Source organism: Gavia stellata, chromosome 13 (genome assembly GCF_030936135.1).
Source record: "Gavia stellata isolate bGavSte3 chromosome 13, bGavSte3.hap2, whole genome shotgun sequence".
In the NCBI taxonomy this organism is placed as follows: Eukaryota; Metazoa; Chordata; class Aves; order Gaviiformes; family Gaviidae; genus Gavia; species Gavia stellata.
Window position 1 is genome coordinate 7,392,883 of NC_082606.1, and position 22,472 is coordinate 7,415,354.

Genomic DNA, 22,472 nt, shown 5'->3' on the forward strand with positions numbered 1-22,472 from the left:
AGCCTTTTTTTGACCTCATGGTAAACATGCATCATCTGGAGAGTATATTACCAAAGCTTAGGACTACTTTTTGCATTAGCAGAAAATAAAATGCTAGTAATTATCAGTGTAAAGATGACTACAAACAATTATTGATAAATGAAGAGCTACAGTTTATAGTTGGAACCTATGGCAGTAAATAGGTAATTCTCTTTGCTGTGTAAGGATTAGTCTTAGTGGAAGTCACTCTTTCCATTCTTTAAATAGTTTAGCATTTCAGCTGAACACCAACCCTTTTAAAAATGAAAAAGGAAAGTCCTTTGAGGCAGATCATAAACATTTTGTCAAAGTAACTGTTATCTTATTCTCCTGATTCCCCTGCGATTTCTAGTGACAGAAAATGCAATGCACCATGAGGAATGGTGTCTAGTATGAGCTGTTCAACGAGATGAAAACAGCAATATTGGAAATTATTATAATTACAAGCTGTCTGGTGTTTGCCCTGGGTTTTTAGCTTGCTTGGTTTTTTTACAGTGGGTCTTTCAGGGAGCTGTAAGAGATTTATTCCCATGACTTTTTAGCATTGCTGTCGGCATGCTTTTGCATTTTTGGCTTGGTAGTAATTTTTCAGTGCTAGTGAAGTTTCCTGACTGGTGTAATTACCATAGGTTTATTTCAGCTGGTGTGGCAGCTGGCAGAGACAATCTGTTCTTTCATGGCTTTATCAATTATATAAACCCTATTTCTGCAGTGTGCCATTTGTGTTTTAATCCATCTGTAGTGTTGTGTAGCTCACATGAGGTAGCAGCTGATTTAAAATGCAAAATTCTCAGTTAAAAAATGACATGAAGCAGGGTTCAAAATGCTGAGTAGCACCAGTAAGGTGTACTGCCATGTTGGAACAGAACCAGCCCTGGTGATTCTGTTGCCCTCAGCAACACTAGGAAACGGCACCCCTGCCACTTTTTAGTTGCTTTTGCATTTAGTTACTGAATATATTCAGCCCAAGTTGACCACCTGTTTAGTATATGTGGTAGAAGCAACCTTAGATTTGGCCACACGCCTGCTTCATATGAGAGCAATTCCTTCCCTGAGAGCAATTCCTTCCCTGACTGCCACAGCTTTATGGGCTTGCAGTCAGTGCACGAAAACAGCAGAAATATCACAGTAGCTTCTCCCATCTTCTTGCTCATTCAGTGAAGAGAAGCTGGGAGTGAAGCAACTGGGAAAACTAGTAGAGAAGAAGATGGATATAGAGGTCACAAATGTGTATGTGCAGAGCCTCTGGTAGATGATTGGTTCCGTAAAATCTTCTGACTCGGTAGGGTGTCTAATTCACACTCCCACAGGACTACATCACTTGAAAGCTTGGAAAATGCTTAGGTTTTCCTCCTTCTGGTGCTCTTTGGGTTTCAAGAGGGACAACAAACAGGATTCTAAGAGTTCCTTAGAAAGGAAGGGAGAGCCTGAGAAAGGGGAATCTGGACAGAAGATAGAACAGGGGTTTTGAAAAAGGCCAAGACAGTAGCTGAATTTCTAAGGACAAATGTAAGGATAACAAGGATAGAATGGATGGGACTAGAAAAGGGATAAGGGAAAGAACAAAGAAGCAGATGAGCAGAGGTGGAGGGATTAATGGGAAAGTAACAAAGGAGGAGAGAGGGTGAAAGTGAGATAATGGTAATGGAAAATAGAATGGAATGGAATATGGAGTGAGAAAGGAAAAAATCAAGTCACGAGTAAGTCAAAAGTAAAAATATGTTTACAGTCACTATATATTATTTGCCTTATTCCTAACTGTAATTGCATTAGACAGGAAAAAGGTGGGAGGGAGTGGATGGATGACTGCTTTCACCCCTACAAGGGGAAAATACAAAACCCCCCTTTGAGTAACTTCTGTGTGATGATAAAGACAGAAAGGCTTTCTTGGCAGGTGAGATTAAATGCATTCATTTTCCCAGTCCATTCACTCTTGTGCACACTGCACATATGATTACATCCTTACAGAATACTTAGTCCAGACTGCTGAAAAGCAGTTATCTCTGCAGAGCTCCCAAGATCCTGCTGAGAGATGTCCATTATAAAACATTTTTCCATACTGAGAGAAGTGCTATAAATCCTACTGAGCCTCTGCAACCCTTAGAGACAGCCCCCCAAACTGTCTCTTAACCATCACCACTTAATTCATAGTTTAGGGATAAGCATAGAACATTTTATTTCAAGCCTGAGAAGAATCATTACAATAATTTTATGGGTAGTGATTGTCTTCAGTAAGACAGGTGGTTCTAAGAAACAATGATTATTTATATTTTTCTCTCTGTCAAGTTAAATTGTACTGAAATTCTTAAAACAATTACTCTTGTCAACGAGGAACAGTCTTTCTCTCTTAGGCCTTAGAGATTCGTTTAACTAATAGTAAACTAATACCTAGCTGTTTATGTAAAAGATGCTGCTGCTTATGTAAATGATGAAAATCATGTATTATCTCATACCACATTATAGGGTTTTTTTTGGTAGATCAGGTATCAAAGGAAACCCTGCCACTACAGACACAGCAAGGAGGGTATCTCAGTCATCTAATATAATTGAGTTACATGAAAACTGACCTGATGCTGCTCAGTGGGATATTCTGATACATATCAAGGGCCACTAGCAAATAATTAAAAAAAAAAAGGCCTTCTTAGTTAAAAAAACCCAACAAAACAAACAGCAAACCTGTAGTCAATTTTTCTTTCTTTATGTTAGAAATATCCACATGTATATCCAAGCAGATGCCAAAAGCAGTAGAGACAACCTCAGTCTTGGCCAAGAACCAAGGATATTTTAGACACCAGAGAGCAATTTACTGACTTAAAACTAACAGAGATCACAAAGTAAAGCGAAACAAATTGATTCAATAATAAGTATTTTTTTATTCCAATTCAGGCAGAATTGGTGGATGTTTTTAGCTGTTGGGGGGGGGGGAGGAAGGGGACATCCTCAGCTGGTTTAATCAATAAAACTATTATGCTTCTGGTTGTTTCCAGTTTGAGCAATAAATAAAAGTCTGGAAAACCCTCCAAACTGACAAGCAAGAAGGAATTTTCAGATGGGCTCTTTCTGTTTTTTAAAGAAGAGAACAGTTCATCTCTACAATAGCAAAACGTGTAAAGAAATGACAGAAAACAAAGCTAACAAAGCATGTTTGGAGGCATCTTCTTGGTCTTTGTTTCAACAGAAAGCTTTGTCTTAATTAAAATAAGTACTTAGCATAAGGTCTTAAAGTAAGCAGCATCCAGTTTAGGAAACCTATAAAGCTCAGATTTTAAATGTCCCATAAAAATAGGATTTGGACTCCTTTTTGCCTTAAAACACGGATGTTCAACCAATGGCAACAGATTGGATTCAGTAAGGCACACCAGCCACGTCTGAGAGCTGAATTAATTACCCTGGCAGCCTGATATTGAAATTACCTCTCATGAGCCTCCTACAGTCTCCTCTTTGTCACACAAGAAGTGCACACATCGTGTGACCATTGTAACAGGACACAGGCGTTTTACTCACATGATGTCAAAGTAGAGTCTGGCTTTGTTTGAAACTGAGAAGGAGCAAAGGCTGACTGCTGCAAGTACAGAGGACGAGCACCTCAAGTCAGATGGTGTTATGTGGGCAGTAGGGGGGTAAGGAGGGACAGCACAGTCACATAGTGAAGAGCAACATACAGCCCTTGAATGTGTCCTCAGGAAAAAATTTAAATCATCGCTGCTTAGAATATTGGTTTATGTCTTCTATGGGTCCTTATAGCTAGGCAGCTTTTTCTAATATTTTGTCTAAATTTTCAAAATATCTGCCAGGTAAGTATTACTAACATAAGTTATATTACCTTTTTTTCCTAGGAATTTCTCTTCCTCTGTAATTATACACAGACTTCAGTAATAGTGATTTTTTTCAAGGCACTTAAAGGAAGTACAGTCAATCAGATTACTTGATTGCATGAGCCTTCCTAAAATTCTCATTTGAAACCAAAAAGCTTCTTACCATTATGGAACATCTTCCACAGCAACATGCCTTTCTGGGAACTTAGAGAAGTTGTGGCTTTTTATTTATTTTTATTTAAAAAAATCACTAAAGGAGAAATCAGGTTGCTTATACAGTATCTTGAATAAAACCTGTATGAAAGTACGAATAATTGTCTAAAACATTACTGTAAACAAGTATATAATTCTGTTTGTCTTTGCAGTCCTAAAGATATCAAAATCCTTTGAAATTATCACTGTAGCAATGTTACATACTTTGTTTTATTAAATAACATTATTTTACATATAGAAACCTTTTAATGAAAATGAGACTGCTAGATGTTGAGCCACATTAATGTATTAATACTTAATGCTGAGTTCAGAAATAATAAAACTTACTACAAGTTCATAGTTAGTGGTGCACAGAAACTGTTATAAAATGTCCGTGAAGGTTCTTCCTTCTGGGACCTCATTACTCTTTTCTATAAGAAACAATTGATAGAAGAAGCATGAACTAGAGATGGAAACAAAAGATAAAATAGTAATATCTGAAATAAAACAAGTTTAGTGGCAACATATCCTTCTCTGACTACAAATATGCACTCAGTTTTCATTTGTCCAAGGCAACTCAATACAAATCAAAGCCACTGAACAGTGTTATATTCCTGTGAGAAAAACATTTGGAAGTAGTAGGCTGGAATTTCCCTGCTAACAGCAAAAAGTAAAGTAAGAGTTTAAAAGGCTAAAGTAATTAAAAGGGTACAGAGCTCAGGATTTGAGATAGAGGCAGGAATTTTCAAGACTTTTTATATTTAGTACTCTTCATGGTGTTCTTACATAAGAAATGTTCATTAGGATGAAGCTTGGACACTTAAAATCATTCTCACAGGCAGTAGCTCTTCTGAGTTGAGATCACCCAGCACAACCGAATTGGCAGTCTTGTGACATTGACTGGAATAGGATTTTGAGGGATGGTTCCCTCCAAACTGATCTGAGATATGTAGGTAGTCAGAAAAAAGTATTAAAAATTCTGCCTACCGAGAAGGTGAAATGCTGCCTTCATAGCTCTTTACAAAGAAAGTATCGCTTTGATGTATATGAGAAAATGTTACTTTAGATATCATTGCTATTATAGGACATGATTAAAAAAAATAATCAGGAAATTACAACATTTTCACATATACATATGACTTCCCTAAAACTTGTTGTGACATTGTGAAATGCATCTGCTTCATTCAGCAAAACCAATTCAAAAGGGAAACATAATTTTCCAACAGCATGAAAATGTTTATACAACATTAGTGTAGATCTTCATTATTGCTTTACAGTAGCAACCATGTCGTATTTGCTCAGGCAACACCTCCACTGAGACCAATTTCTTGAACAGCCACTATGGCTTCAGTTGGAGTTCGGGCCCATTGACTGCATATGTTCAACAAGGCCAAGTGCTGAGTCCTACACTTGGGTCACAACAACCCCATGCAATGCTACAGGCTTCGGACGAGTGGCTGGAAAGCTGCCCGGCAGAAAAGGACCTGGGACTGTTGATCGACAGCCAGCTGAATATGAGCCAGCAGTGTGCCCAGGTGGCCAAGAAGGCCAATGGCATCCTGGCCTGTATCAGAAATGGTGTGGCCAGCAGGAGTAGGGAAGTGATTGTACCTTTGTACTTGGCGCTGGTGAGGCTGCACCTCAAACACTGCGTTCAGTTTTGGGCCCCTCGCTACAAGACAGACATTGAGATGCTGGAGCATGTCCAATGAAGGGCAACAAAGTTGGTGAAGGCTCTGGAGCACAAGTCTTATGAGGAGTGGCTGAAAGAGCTAGGATTGTTTAGCCTGGAGAAGAGGAAGCTCCGGGGAGACCTTATCACTCTCTACAATTACCTGAAAGGGGGTTGTAGTGGGGTGGGTGTTGGTCTCTTCTCCCAAGTGACAAGTGATAGGACAAGAGGAAATAGCCTCAAGTTGTTCCCAGGGGAGGTTTAGACTGGATATTAGAAAAAATTTCTTCACCGAAAGGGTTGTCAGGCATTGGAACGGGCTGCCCAGGGAGGTGGTAGAGTCACCATCCCTGGAGGTATTCAAAAGATGTGTCAATGAGGCACTTAGGGACATGGTTTAGTGGTGGACTTAGAAGTGTTAGGTTAATGGTTGGACTTGATGATCTTAAAGGACTTTTCCAACCTAAACCATTCTATGATTCTATGAATGTCAGATCTGGGCCCATAGAAAGTGCATCTGTAGCTTTTGTCATTCTCAAGCAATAGGCTATCAAGGAGAGGGAAGATGCAGCATTTGTAGAATAACAGCAGGCATTAAGAATGACTTTATTTCTCTTTGCTTTATATAGGAAACAATGATGGATCATGCGCTGCGCACAATCTCATATATTGCCGATATTGGTAACATTGTGGTTTTAATGGCGCGACGCCGCATGCCAAGATCGGCTTCTCAAGACTGTATTGAAACAACCCCTGGTGCCCAGGAAGGAAAAAAGCAGTACAAAATGATATGCCACGTCTTTGAGTCAGAGGATGTAAGTAAATAGAATTAAATTTATTTAAACAGCATATGTAATTTAGAGAATCTCTGAAATTACATCTAATTTCTTGAATGAATTTTTGTTGTCAATAATATTTTCTGATTGAAGCTACAGGTAATCTGTGGAAACATTAGCCAGTTGTTTGTCCGTATGCATAATCTCTTTTCTATCTCCACAAATTCATGTTGCAAATTCATGTCTCCTCCTCAGTCCCAAAATATCCACTCTTTGTCTCATGTGTTACAGAGTCATTTGTTTTCTTTCAACAATGCTTCCCCAAATGCTTTAGTATCTAATTATTTGGAGTTGTCTGGAAGTCAATGGCCATTCATGGCCAAAATTAATTTATGGGATATCAAATTGATCATTCATCCTGGATTGGATCCTTTAGTTCAGCGGTTGGCACATAATGACACACATAAGCCTCCAAACACTTGGCAATGAGGTGGAACCATTCTGGACCTCTTTCAAACCGAAGCCAAGTTGCTGAGAACATCGACCAACTTGGCGGGCCTGGCACAAGGTTGCCCTCTACCCAGTCCTTATTCCCTTATGGCTTGCTTACCTGTAGTTGGTATATGTAATCTCAAACATGCGACTTGATCCTTTGGTGTTTAAGAACACGTTCAGCTGTTCAATTTTCAGTTGTCTTTTTTAATCCCTAGCAAAGATTATGAATTAGAATTTCTACATAAATGCAATAGAGCTCTTAAGTAAAAGGCTAACTCTCACTAGTCTCGCAGAACATCTATACAACAGAAAGCATAATTTCAGTCATTTTATGCCATAAGATACTCTGAGATCTAATACCATATTAGCCCTAGAACACTTTTTGTTAAAATTCCATTTAACAAAAGGAGTGACCACTTCAGAATTTAGGTTCTAATTTTCAATTGCACCAGAAATACCAAAAGATGAAAGAACTTGGAGCCATTCTCAAAATAGGATTGCAAAAGTGGTGGTTGCCAAAGAGTTCTGCACATCTCTGCTGCATCCTGTTTCACCCCTGTGAAAAGTGCTGGTGTGCCATGCCCTTACCTCTTGTGGCAAAGAACGATAACCTTGCTTTACTGCTATTGTACATCCAGGTTTGGTTGTGTAGCGAAATAGATATTTGTGTCTGAAGTGGCAGACAGGGGACTTCAACCTAAAACATTTATGGAAAAAAATACCAAGACAGGAAAACAGAAAAAGCAAAATTTGTTGTCTGTTTCTAACTTGACAGTTAAGATACAGGTATCAGTAATAGGCAGTACCAAACATTTCTGACCATCGTTATATAGGAACAGCTTTAAATATAATTTCTGTCATACCAATTAAAAAAGAATTCAATTCTTTGGTTCAGACAGTCATAACTCACAGGCTGCATATTTCTTGAGCTAAGCAATCATTTTCATTATTTTAAAGCAATTAAGCCTGTGAAGGAGAAATGGCATTGTCAAAAGGTTAGAATGCTAGACTGGGAGTGTTCTCAAACCTGCCACTGCTTTGCCAGGGTGACCTTTTCAAGCAACTTAATTATATTATCTCTAAGCTGTATATAATGCTGAAGACTTTCATAAACATTCATAAAAAATTGGAGATACAGATGAAATTAAGATGTGAGAACTCGCTGTTGCTAGCAATAATAGAAAAGAATATAACATCTAGACATGTTTGTTTGGAGAATGTAGAATGGAGGCAAAAGCAAAGGACTAACTACAGAGAAAGCAATGGCACTGGAGAGTGAAAAAAGAAGTCAATAGGACTGGTGATAAACTTCAATAATGGAATGATATAAAAATGTTCTTGATGACTTCTGTACTACCGGATTACTACAAACCTCTTGGTATATTGATAAGATTTGAAAAGATGGTTTAAAACATGAAGGAACGATTTGTGACTGGCTAGGCTAATTAAGTCCTTGATTTTCTAAAATAATTTTCCAGACAAGCAGATCAGTGCTTTTGTGTACTGTAGCACAAATGAAATAAGAAAACCACCTTTTAGCATCAAAGAAAACACCGTGCATTTGATCGGTAGGTTGCAAGAAGATTTAGATTTACAGTGTTGTCCAGAAACCCCTACGTATTCATAATGCATTTAGCACGTACCTACTGTCTAAGAAAGTGTGTTGTATTTCCAGAATAGTTTTATAGGTTTGATTAGTAATATTTTTAGGGAGTTACATTGGATGATGCAATTAATGAGCAGTTAATCAAGATCATTGGGCGTTACTCATATCCCCTGATGACAGAATACAGTACCTGAAAACCACAAATACACAAAATCCAACGTGGCATTCCCCTGTGAGCTGCAGTAAATTCAGAATAGGAAAATTAAAAAAAATTCAAGTGTAGTAAAAGTTGACTACAAATGCCTTTTATTTATCTCTACCTCTGTTTCCCTGTGTTCCAGTGCCATCTAGTGGAAGAAGAAAGTAAATTTTATGGCAGTCAGTAATTCTTTAGTTGGCTTTTGCTGTGTGCTGAATGTGCAAAGTTGTTAGTATTATCATCATCGTCGTCGGTTTCTGTAGATTTCTTTCTAATGTATATATATTTATGACACATCCAAATACCAGTCACTGTAGTTTCCTTAATTGTACTCACTATACAGCTCACTGTAATGGGAAGTCACCTTTTATTGCATACTGTAGTAAAATGCATGTGCAGATAAGTGCTCCAAAAATTAATAAAGACACAGGGGATTTTGAAGAGCTGTTCTGAACATTAACAACCCATAATCATGGCTCTGGCTGCATTCTTGAAAGCATCACTGACATTACTAGTCAAGGTGTAATGGGAATAGCTATTGTAGATGTGCAATGGTAAGTAGGGCTATTACTGGTTTGCTGAGAATATGAGACAGGTATCATGGCAGTAATAGGAGAGCAGATGGTTTTGTTGAAGCAGTGTTTTCAGTCCTATAAAACCAAGGTGGAGAAGCAGCAGGTGACACAATAACCAAAATCATCAGTGCATACATGTCTGTGAAGGCATGTGCAAGCAGAGCATCCGTTCTCTCATCCCTCCTGCAAATACACTGCGATCAGAAGCAGGGTTTGTGACAGTCTTTTCTGTAAGCTCTGTTCCATGTTGGTACAAAGCCAGTACTCTCCAGGGTTTATTGGAACGAGTACATAAATAGCATATGGGTGCTTGCTACTGCAATGTACTGATGAAAGGAGATCAGCAGGGTTTTTAAATGGAGTTTGCAATTTGATTTTGGATGTAATGGATTCTTTCTGTACAACTGACCTTAAAGCGACTTTATATCCACACTAACGTAGCAGCTTTGCAGGATCCTTTATTTTGACTCTGTCTTAAAATCCAATCTCTCTCTTATTTCTTATAGTTTAAACTGTTTATCAGTCCTTTCTGTGAGCTGTGTTTTGTTCTACATTCTAGGCACAGCTGATAGCTCAGTCAATTGGTCAGGCTTTCAGTGTGGCTTACCAAGAGTTTTTAAGAGCCAATGGAATTAACCCAGAGGATCTCAGTCAGAAAGAATACAGTGACATCATCAACACCCAAGAGATGTACAATGATGATCTCATACACTTTTCCAATTCAGAAAACTGCAAAGAGGTAAACTAGTTTTGGAATTTCATTTCAGATCGATCCATTTTTTCAGAGGAATGTAGTTCTCATGGAAATATCTTTTGGCATTTTAAGGATGACTTTACATCTCAAGATGTGTTGTTTCATCAATACTGTGCTACTAAAAGCAGCTTTATAAGTTTTTAGAATTTATTCTTTCCATTTTCAGGGTCTTTCTGCTTCCATTGATCAAAACAGTAATAAAGTACAAATACATCTGACATAGATAAGCTCTGTGTTATTTACAGTACACAGTGTAAGGTGTTTTTATGTTTTACCAATGTATTGATACAGAAAGAGAGATGACAATCCATTTTAATGCACGTTGTAAGTGATTTCTTACTTAATAGATACGAGGACCACGAGTCCAGGATGCTGTGGCACTGAGCAGGCCAATTTTTCTTACCCTATTAGAACACCAGCAAATCTGCCACATGAAATGGAGTTTCACACTCATAATGCATGAAAAGGCAAGAATTTCCCTTAAGTGCCCCAAATTACGTAAGTGTAACTATTTACATTTGATTTTGGGTGCAATGGATTCTTTCTGTATGACAGCCATATATTGCACTTTTTACATTTCATACAAAGGTCACCGTAACAATGGGCATTCCAGACCAGAATGTGGGAAGTGCAGTTGCACCCAGATCCTGCTTTGTCTTATATTGCTGCAGTGTGATAGGGATTTGGTCCTTGTTCCAAAGGTCAGGGTTTCTTTGCTGAGTCCTAAAGCAATGTTACTTTGAGATGAACTGCAAATTGCTTAATCCTTCAGTCATAGCTTTCCTACTTACACTCTTTTTTTTCTAGCATTACAGGTTCTTTTGTACAGCATTTGTGTTCTTGGGAAGAGAGCATTTTTCACCTATGCCTGCAGATAGAACGGTTATGATTTGATGTGTAGTTTTATACGTCTGCAGTCACTAGATATCAATAAAGTGTTTTCATGTGCATATAAGCATGACAAAATATTTCTCTTGTAGCAAACAAGGGAAAATTCAGTTGAACAAATCTTGGTTTAATTTAGAATTGGAAGAGAAAAATACAAATGTGTCACATTTCAAAGTGATTAAAAAGGTCATTTTTTTTTTGGCACCTTTGTTTCTAATTGATTTATGAATGTTTGAACAATGACGGAGTTGTGGCATACTGGTTGGTTCAAAGCCTTGACAGATAGCTTCAACTAAAGTAAGCTGGCCTTCGTCATTCCCGTAAGTACAGATGTCTCTGTCCTTCCACATTTGAAAGAAAATAATTCCCAGTATTTTGTTAAAGAGTATGTTCTCAAACTTTTACTCCTCTTCTGTAAAAGTTAGATATACTATGATTACTGAACAGTTAACATCACCATATTTGAGAAGTCACCATCTACATTATATCAGCACATCAGAGATCTTAGATTAACATGCTAGGCACAAGTATATTCAATAATGTTAATAATAATAATGATGTTAACAACAACAACAATAATAATAACTAAGAGATCCTTGCCTGAAAATAAGGACAGACAAACCCTGAGATCAAGAGATAACCTGAGCAGTGATGGCAGAGGTGGAACTGAACTCAAGCCTGTGTTCCAGGCATTGCCTTAGCCACAAAATGTTACAGCCTCCCCTAGCTGCCAGGTTCCAAGACGGATAAAAACTTTATTGGCATTCATTCATTTGGTATTCAGGTCCACCACTTCCAATAGAGTTAACCAATGTGTTAGTTTTTTGCTTATTATAAGGACCTATATGACCTTCAACAAACAAGTGGAGGATACTCCTGAAAAGAAATAGGTGTGTGTTACACAGTTTTAACAGCGTGTTTGAAGTCATGCTACTACCTAACGGCAAAGAACAGAATTATTTTTGTAATTTGTAGTGTTATTCAGGAACAACTAAGATACTAGTGCTCAAATTTGGACAAATCAAAGCAAAAACCTTTTTTTTTTTTTTTCCTTTTTAATTGCAGCTCCAGCTAGAAAAACAGAAGGGAGAAATTCTTGGGGTAGTGATTGTGGAATCTGGATGGGGATCCATTCTACCTACCGTTATCCTGGCTAACATGATGAACGGAGGCCCTGCAGCCCGTTCAGGAAAACTAAGCATTGGAGACCAAATTATGTCCATTAATGGGACCAGCTTAGTTGGTCTACCTCTTGCAACATGCCAAGGGATCATAAAGGTACCTCAAACTTACAACTATATGCTGTAGATTGTAAGCCAGCAGAGATGTAATATTCTGACAAGCAACCTTGTAGATTTCAGCAGACAGGATGTTTCACATCACTGCAAAAAAAAAAAAAAGTAATCTGTTGTTAACAAAAAGTAGAATTAGAAACAGAGATTCAGAGGCAATAATGTACAGAAATTTAGAGCTGGAGAATTTGACTGCAGCTTTATTACTGGACTATTACAAATGGGGCCAGGTCTGAAAAACTTGCCTAAATTGTGTTACTTAGCTATTTTCCAAGTTTCAGGCTTCCCCACAGCCTCCAAATTAAAATCTGAGGATTAAAATCTACTGTGCTTCTTTGGGCTCCATGAAATGGATGGAGGCTGGTAGGCTGCAGGACAGATCAAGTGTATGTATGAAGATTCCCCAGACATGATGGAATCTCAGGCTATATTATCTTTAATCACTGAGACTAAATCTAATGTCTGTGCAGATTTACCAAGAGCAGCAGGAGATTAATTAGCCAGATGCTGCTAAAGGGCAAGCAGTAGTCAGTTTTGGTTTTTCTTCAAAACTTTCTTGAAGTTTCTATAGTAATTAAAGGCAAAGTTTTGATATGTTTTGTTGGGCCAAACAGCTTGGGAAATAAATGAAACAGAGAACTGTATCTCTAAGTTAACAACAGATTTCTATTAACTCTAGCTGTTCTTTCTCAGATCATCTGCTTTACACTCTTGCAATTAGAAAACCACTAATGAAAGAGCAAATTAAAATCCATGTCAGAAATACTAACTTTTGGAATGTCTTACAGGGTCTCAAGAATCAGACGCAAGTCAAACTGAACATTGTCAGCTGTCCTCCTGTTACTACTGTCCTCATAAAACGGCCAGACTTAAAATACCAGCTGGGCTTCAGTGTACAGAATGGAATCGTAAGTTTCTGTGTCCAGTGATTGTTTTGGTTTTTTTTCTTTCTTTTTTTTTCTTTCAAGAAACACACTGAAGACTGAAAAAAATCCTTGCACATGACCTCACTTTTTGTACTGTGATCCCTTAATTAATCAAAACCTTATAAACACATTTCTGAGTAATATAATGCAAACGGACAACACCAGAAGAACAAGTAATGCCCTTCTTGAGGGATTTTCCTACATTATACAGCCATAAGATTTATAGTCCAGATTGTTTGGTGCAATATCTGGATAAGCTAATTCATGTATACCTCTGTCATTAGTGTGCCAGAGCTGCAAGAAAAACAGTTATGCTGAAACAGGTTTTTGTAATTGAGACGTTCTAATCTTGGCTCCGATACTGTTTCTCTTTTTTAATTTCAGCACACACTGCTAAGACTTTTCATTTTTCTTCCGCTGTGCATAGTTTATTTGGATCACATGGTAGTGGGGCAAGGGAATGTAATTGTGACCTCCTCTGGTTAAAATTAAACACCTCTCGCTACAAGTAATTGTATAGGTTGTGGCATAGGTATCTGTTCTCTGCATGCTGCAGTTTCCCCCGTAATAACAGCAGCAAACGGGAGAATGAATGTGGCAGGTAACGCTTACCCAGTGCAGCTCAGGGTCCGCCTCTCGTAGTTCTTCCTTCCCAAGCTATTTTCCGATACCTTTCCAAAGCAAACTCCCAACACAACTAGCTCAGGTAGTCACCTGGCCTTTCTGAGGGCTGATACTAGCATTAGGGACTGTCTGTAGTGCAGGACCATCACCATCTCCTCTTCCTGCAGTCTAGGAAAAAAAGTAATCAGGCTGCTGACACAGAAAACCACATCACAAGGACTGTGGACTCTGGTCCCCCGTTCTGTGAAACTCATCAATTGAGGTTGCCAGATTTCTGTTTGCCACCCTTGGAAGAGTAGCAGGTAACTACAGGATATGGTTTATGCGTCTTACTGTCCTTTAGCAAACAGATGGTTCATTAATGGATTTTTCAGCTCTGCTAGCCATCTCTTAAGTTATTATTGTACCTAAGCTTTAAGTGTTCCTACCTAAGATCACATATCATGTCGTGGTCACAGCAGAGGTTGGTATAAAGAACACTGCTACAAGCCTTGGTCCAGCTGAAAGGACTCTGAAGGGATACCTACCCCCAGCTGACATCCTTTAGAAGCAGAGGTTTAAAGTATTTGTCATGTTTGGGATTAATGCTCTGACACTTGCATAGAGAGGGGTGTGGAAAAAAAATACAGAAGAATCAGCTGGGTGGTTTATTTCTGTCCTCCTTTGCCTGTGCTTAATCCCCTTTCACCTACATGTGTGTTAAGTGGGTATGGTTATTGCTGGTAGTTCACTGTGTCCGCAAATTCCAAGTCTTAGTATAGAAAAGATGAAAGGGATGGGATCTGGTTTTACAAGATCTCACAGAGGGTGCCGAGAACAGTATATAACACTGTATGAGGCATTGATTTATTTCATAATTGCTATCCTTTGTAAATCTGGTATGTTCAGCTGGTACTATGATAAAAAGAGGAAAATATATTGAAGGAACAATGAGCAATACTATGGCGTGTTTATCAACTCTTTCAGGAGGCCTGTCACAGCATTGGTGGGGGTTGGGTCAGGGCTGGGGAAAAGGCCAAGGTGGATTAGAAGCAGCATATCATGTCCTCACATGGACAGAGGCAGTTACGGAGTCTGTGAGACAACCTATTCATCTTGTCCCAGCTAATCATCTCCTACAAATCGGAGCCTTAGTTTAGTAAATTCTGCAGACTGTGGTTGTTTTCTTTCATCGTGTGCTCACTCCATCTACTGGTCATTTGTCATATTCATCACACTGGGTGGTCATAATTCATTCCAGTTAAATGAGCAAAATGTAGATGACATCCAAAATAAAGTTTACCAAATTCAGCATAAAAATCATTCTCAGAGAAGCAAAAAAGAAAGCCTTGTAATACATATCATTTACGAAGAGTCTGTGTTTGAATATGAAAGCCAATTAACAAAAAGGAGAGATTAACATCTCTTGTTAGGCTGCTATATAGACAAGCTTCTGGGTCTGAAGTTCTTCCTCCGATAAACTCTCTCTTACTTCACTTAATATTTGAAATTATGACTCTGCAAAGCACTTCCCTCTGGTAGTTTGACACTGAACTTTTAAAAAGTGGTTTTGTAATTGCCAGCAATTGTTATAAATTATGACAGGATTGAGAAATAACATCCTTATTCTTTGCTGGCTCAGCTTGAGCACAGCGAAGAAATAAATGGCTTGCCAGAGCGGGTATAATTAAATGTCTCCTACTTCTATGCCATTACCTCATTATGTGTGCAGCTGGTGCTTACTTCTGTGCCTCTTCTGACAGCAGTTTTGCAGTGGTTCCTGTTCACTCTGCCTATCTCATCGGTGCAGGAGGTACAGCTATTATATTAGTGAATAGCCCATAAACAACCTGGTCATACAAAAATACTATCTGAGCTGCATTTTGCTTGCATAGGGTATCAGGAAGATGCAGAGACTGGGCTGCTGCAGGTGACCTGTTTTCTTTGTGTATTCTGTATAGTTTAATTAATGCAAAGCCTGAAGTTGTGCTTCATGGAGCACTAGTAGTGCCAGCTTTTGGAAGTTTTAGTTAGGGAACAGCACAACAGCATAAATCAAAGTGTTAGTTTTGCAAAATTCCTCTTGCACTAATGATGCAAATATTCATGGCTCTTGAAAGCTACTGATGTAGTTTCATTGCATAGTTATAAAAGGAATCTAAAATTTGAACTCTAAAACATTAAGAAAAAAAGAAATATTGGACATCCATACGAAACAAGTATGAATGTTGTGTGATGGGGAGGTGAACATAAGGTGACCTATCAGCCACCTTCTGAAAATCATTACGCTACACTTCTTTTAAAATTATGATATTTAAATACAAGTGGTCCTCTTGTACCACATCATTATCTTGTTTCCTAGACTATGAAAAATCTGTGTATTACCAGTTGCATTTTTACTGCTGATAATGCACTGCTTCTCAGTCTAGATCTCAGAGCTCAGACACTTTCTCTGACAAGTGTATCTACCCCATCCCTAGCCTAGCACCATTCTATCTAAAAATACAGTAAAACTAGGTAAAACTTAACAGGACAGTTTATTTTTTCTTCCTTGCCTGTGTTTGTATTTCTTTAAAATGTCTGGGGAAAAAATATACAGGGTTCAAGTAGAGTAATGTAGGAGTGAGGTAAGGAGAAACCTGATTTAATAGGTTATATTTACATAAGGCATTTACATAGAATAAACAGTTAGTTTGCTTTGCACTGTTCTATCCTTAATGTTTTGTTACACAATGGGCAGCTGCAATAAAACTGACTGTAATGCTACAGAAGTTTCACATCTGATGCACTGCAGCTTGTCTAAGACATTGCAGAATCTCTAACAGTTGAATGGATTGAACCAGTATGGTTTACACCTGTCTTTTTTTTTTTGTCTTTTCTTCTTTTTTTCCCTTCAGTTTACACAGTAAATAGAATATAGGCTTTTGCTTACAAGAAGATCCAGATCCGTCACGCGTTATTTAATAATACTACAGCTGTCACCATGTTCAACAAGTGCAGCAGGCTAAACAATCCTGGCTGAATAGAAACACATTTACTAAGTGGCACTGCTCAGGTTAAACATGCCAGTCTAATCTGCTGTAGCTCCGCCGGCTGAAGACAAAAGTCTTCGGCTGCTTCGAGTCAGCCACTTGCAAATACAGGAGCCACATAAATGTGTGCTTTAAGTACAGTATATTTCTTTACATCTGCACTCTGTCTTTAGCTTAACAGGCTCTGTGAGGCTAGTCAGAGCCACTTGGGCTCTGTGTCTGTTTCTACCTCATTAAAATAGTTAATGCTCACAAAAAGGAAGCTGACTCCCTTCCCTGGAGAGGGATCACATTCTTGAAGGAAGATAAGAGACCACTTCCTATGCCTGAGGCTGTTAGAAAGAAGAAATTCACAGATGGTATTAAAAGTGCTTTGAGAGCCACACAATGAAAGGTGCTCTGGATAGATAATGCGAGCTATTATCTTTTGCTTTATGCCAGTGGGGTGAGAGGTCACATTTCCATTTGCTCTGAAAGTTTTTATTTCAGCTTGCTGTACTGTCTCTATCTTTTCTTTGATACTGTGAAAAATACATTTATGGGGCTTCTTTTGGCACATTCTGCTTTTTGTCCTTTCAGATTACTGCATACAATCCCCAACAGCAAGGAGCAAACTGTTATTGTAACAGTGAGTTGAACTGAGCAGCTTTCTATAAAAGAGAAGATCTATGTAGTACAGCTTATCTTGTCAGCTATATGATTAGAAGGTAGACTACCTGCAAAACAATATATTGTACGTGACTGAAATTCAAGACACAATTCTGTGAAGGGTCCTGATGGACCCTTTATCCATGAAAGTCCATCAGAAATAGTTTACGAACCACTGTAGGTAAAACTCAGCCAGTAACGATAGCATGGTGGAAGATATATCTTACTGCAGGAGAAAGTATTTTTTCAGAAAGCTGAGAAAGGCCTTTTATAAACAAAGAATAACCATATATTTTCGCTCCCTGTATCAGACAACCTGAACTTTGAGTAAGAAGGGATTTCATTTTTTATAGCTTTGTTATTTGTGGAGAGGAATTTAAAGGAAATTGCTAGTGTCATACAGAAAAGGTTCTGGTCAACCACAGACAATGTATCCCCTTCAACATATTCCAGCTTGGCCATCTCCCCCACATACTAAGTTTCTGAATTAGATTACAAACTCACTGGGACACAAGCCACATCTTATCATACTTGTATTTAGCTCTGAGCAAATTACCAGATTTCAGCAAATAATTCTTGGCATATTATTCTAACCATTGACAGTAACTGCAAGAAATAGCCATCGTTGGGTGCTCTAGCACCCATTTCTTTTCCAAGACAGGTTTTTCTCAGTAAACAAAAGGTAAATCTCAGCACTGTTAAGCTCTGCTCAGTTCCAGAGATTCAAGCTATGCATTATCTGCCTTATGTGCTGCATGAGCTTAGTCTTCTGAGATAATTTGCCAACAATTGCTATCAAATACACAGCTGCCTAGTCTGTCAGGGAGGGCCCTGTTGTAGCACAGATACTGCTGCTGCGGAGGAAACATTCTTCTAAATTCCTCACACTGGATTGAGATTTTTCTTTCTGTCTGTACACCATGCATGTTGCAATCTCAGAATAATTTTAAGTAGCAGTGTGTGCTGGGACTATGCCTGGTGAATGTAACTCTTCTTGTAGAATTATTGCCCTATTGTAGGGGGCATAAAAGGAAAAACTTGTGCCAAGTTCTTTACTGGTACCTGCAGTGGCCAGTTGAAACAGTGGCCTAACTTGCTTTCTTCATCCTAAGCTCCTTATGGCCAGCAGCACTGAAAAACATGGAGAAAAGCAGTGCCTCTGGAGAGCAGAGTGCCCTTTTCCAGCCTGCGGAGGCACAGGAAACAAGTTATCACACTTCACTATGCTGAGAACAGCCTGTAAAAAGAAACAGAATTTGCACATTTCATAGAATCACAGAATGGTTTGGGTTGGAAGGGACCTTAAAGATCATCTAGTTCCAACCCCCCTGCCGTGGGTAGGGACACCTTCCACTAGACCAGGTTCCTCAAAGCCCCATCCAGCCTGGCCTTGAACACTTCCAGGGATGGGGCATCCACAGCTTCTCTGGGCAACCTCTTCCAGTGCCTCACCACCCTCATCATAAAAAATTTCTTCCTTGTATCTTTGAGAGAGATCTTTCCTTATATCTGCCCTATGTCTTTGTGACCCTTTTGACAGATCGCCAGCTTTCAGTATAGAATTTCTGTATGGCATCATCCTTTCCTTCAGCCTAAATTGGCGTTTGTGCAGGGTTAAGGATTAAGCTTTATGTAATTTTTTTCCCATGTATTTGAAAAAATTTCACTTTTTATATTTCCCATTATTCAGAAAGAATAACGTGGTAGTTTGCAGGAAAAGTCTAGGTGGCACAGTCAGAAATATTTAAAAAACCCCCACTTTCTTCTCCTATCCCAACAGTACATGAAACTCTCTTCCCCCTAACTGCACTCTTTTGCATGGCTGCTACCTGTATCACTGTGTAATGTACTTACATGTTCCCAGCCCATGAGAATGAGCTAAGAATTGTAACTTGCAGGAATTTTGAAAAAACCACCCCCCAAACCCACACTGAAAAACTCACAGTATTGCTTAATACTTTCCACAAGTATCTTCTGGAATCCTTATGGTGTCATGACTCATTATTGTATGTATTAAATCCTAGTAACTGCTACATTATGACATTTCTAAACTTTAATAAACTCTGCTTTCCCTTGGCAGATTTGCAGCTTGATGCGAGGTGGAATAGCTGAGAGGGGAGGGGTAAGAGTAGGACATCGTATTATTGAGATCAATGGACAAAGTGTTGTTGCTACTGCTCATGAGAAGATAGTACAAGCATTGTCTAATTCAGTGGGAGAGGTAAGAAAACTATTAAATACTTTATGAAGGAATTCAAACTGTTGAAAGAATATATTTTTCAGTTGAAAAGAGTGTCTTAACATAGCATTAAAACCACCTCAGTAAATCAGAGTTGAGCACTAATAACAAACAATTAACAGAACATTTTTTGAACAATTAGATGCACATTCATTGCATTTTTCCACTCATTTTCAAGAGTTCCTAGCATGATTCTGAACCTTCAACCTACTGTTTGAATTAAACCGATCAATTAAGGGAAGAAATCACACAAGCCTGTTAGCCATGAAAATGTCTCTCTTGGCTTACCACTACAGCATCTGCCATAGAAATAAATTAATATCCAAAGAGTGGAGAGATTCAAATTGATATGTATTTTAGTAATTTCATTTCCACTGAAGATTTCCAACTTACCTTGGGAATATGTTAAGACCTCTCTCTCCAGTACTTTTAGAGAAGTCAGCAATGAATGAACAAGATCCTCCAGTTTATCAAAATCCCTACTGAATTTAGTGGTAGTGTCATACACAACCCTAGTCAGACCTTCCCCTAGTTCCTTTGTCAAAAATCAAAGATAACTTGTTTTCCTGTGGAAAAAGATACTTGAAAAAATATACAGAGTACGTGCACGTTGGCAGGAACAAACCTGTAGATTTCAATAGAACCTCCATGCCTTGATGGTACCTCTTTGCTGGATAACATCTCACTAAACATGAGGACAGCATGAAACTTTTTTTTTCAGCATGAAGGGACCAAGATATTAAGGCAGCATATGGCTGGTGAGGGTCTGTGTTGTCAGTTAGTGAAGTTTACCTTCCTTCCTCCTGCATTGTCAGATAGGTCCTTACAGCTGTTACTACATTTGTGATACAGCTCTGATTACCTGATGCCTTTAATCCTGTTAGTCTGTGAAATTCCTCCGACACTTACCACAATACTCCTTCTAGAAAGAACTTAAATACACTAGCCATGAAAGAACCTGTTCCACCAAACTCTTGACTAGCATTTAAGTATCAGGTGATAAAGTCCGAGTTTTGTGTTCAGAGGATCATACTCCAATTAGGAGAAAATATGTACAAAATGACAGTCCCACAGGGAAGGAAGGTAGAAGAAAAATCTAACTTCAGTTAATACCAGAACAGCAGAATGAATTTTCAGAGGTTTGCGCTGCTTCTTTTTTAAGGGCTGTAATTGGAGTAGGGTATAACAATAAAAACTGTTTAGGCGTCATCTCAGCTATATGATGTTGCATCCTGCCATTGTCATTTAAAAAAAAAAAAAAAAACCACCCACAAAAAAAAGCAAAGACAGCAAACCAGCTTGTTAGAACCAGAGAACTTTGAACTAGGAACTTTGGTAACATTCACATCTGTCGAAACCAGGAAAATAAATGCACTTACACCACAGGGAGAGACAGATCGGGCCTTATGGATTATTTTAAACTAGCAACAATTCCATTACTTTCTGTGTAAATCAATTGACAGATTCACATGAAGACAATGCCAGCTGCCATGTTCAGGCTTCTAACAGGACAAGAGACACCCCTATACATCTAGCACGCGAGACTCTTGCAGCAGAATAACTAAAGGATTCCATCAAAGCTGAAGCCCTCATAGCTGAAGAGAATTTTGTATTTTGTATGAATGAAAGGCTTTGAAGCTGACCTGAGGACTCCGAAACAAGGAACAGACAGGTGTCTCTGCCTTTTCTCTCCTTCCTTTTTATTTCTTTGCCAAAAGGTGATGAGAAGGATGGTCAAGGACAATAATCACTGACAAAAATCTTTGTAAAACATTTAAGTATTTTGCAACATCTTCTAAACTCTTTTCTCATAAAAATTAAAACATATTTATTTGTAACCTATATGTGGAGTGATGTATGTATGTCTGTCTTGTTTGATAACATGGTGAATGTGAATATTTGATGAATGAGACTGCAGGAAATGGCAAGAGAAGCAATTAGAGAAAGTTATGGCTGCCTCAAGATTAAAAAAAAAATCCCAGTCCCATAAAGTGGTCCAATACTGATGGCTTTGCATAATTTTAAAACTGGTGCCGAATAGATGGTATTTCAGTGGAAAAGAGTGTGTGCAGTTAAAACTTCTAGATTCTATTGTAAAGAAACCCACTGTAGTACTTGGTATTGTTATGACAAGTGTAACCTGTTTGGCAAGGTGTGAACATAAACATGTAACAAGTGTTTCATATGCTAAATAAAGAATAATTGCCACAAGATTAAAATCAAAATATTTATTTAGATACATATTTATTTTTAATGCTTGTGATTTTTATGATTTAACAGAGTTATTTCATGGATAACTTATTGCACAGGTTGTGTAATGTATGTGTTGGGCTGGGTTTTTTTTTTTCTTTAATTTTTTGCATATTGCCTTTTTGTTTATATTAGCTCCAAATGGGAAAGCCATGCTTACCTGTTTCTGTCTTTTATAAAGCATTCTTATTCCTAAGGCAATGTGTTCTGAATGTAAATTGTTTTGACAAATAACCTAGCACCATCAGCAGTATTAGAATGTGTGTAGATAAAAAAAACTAGTAGTAAAGTTGTATTCCTTATGAGATAAATGTTAATCGGTGTAACTTCGTCTAGATTTTTTTTTTTTTGGCCAAGGCCTTGAAGAAAATACACTGTGACTTAAGAAGCCTTACCATGCAGTAACTAAAGAGCTTTAGATGACTGTACTTCAAGGAGTAGTGTGTTGCATGCAACTGACCTTAGGAAAGAATTAACCTACTATCACTAATA

General features: G+C 38.3%; 1 protein-coding gene across 3 annotated transcripts in view; it reads left to right on the forward strand.

The window, feature by feature from the left end:
* The window catches only part of APBA2 (amyloid beta precursor protein binding family A member 2), a 108,268-nt gene extending 85,796 nt beyond the window's left edge, over positions 1 to 22,472 (forward strand). For all 3 annotated transcript variants that reach the window (XM_059823738.1, XM_059823741.1, XM_059823739.1), the window contains 6 exons: positions 6,327 to 6,512; positions 9,908 to 10,087; positions 12,056 to 12,268; positions 13,071 to 13,190; positions 19,572 to 19,712; positions 21,194 to 22,472. In XM_059823738.1, coding sequence (XP_059679721.1) covers positions 6,327 to 6,512; positions 9,908 to 10,087; positions 12,056 to 12,268; positions 13,071 to 13,190; positions 19,572 to 19,712; positions 21,194 to 21,265 — 912 coding nt within the window. In that variant the 3' untranslated portion in view covers positions 21,266 to 22,472. The remainder of the gene's footprint in view (positions 1 to 6,326; positions 6,513 to 9,907; positions 10,088 to 12,055; positions 12,269 to 13,070; positions 13,191 to 19,571; positions 19,713 to 21,193) is intronic.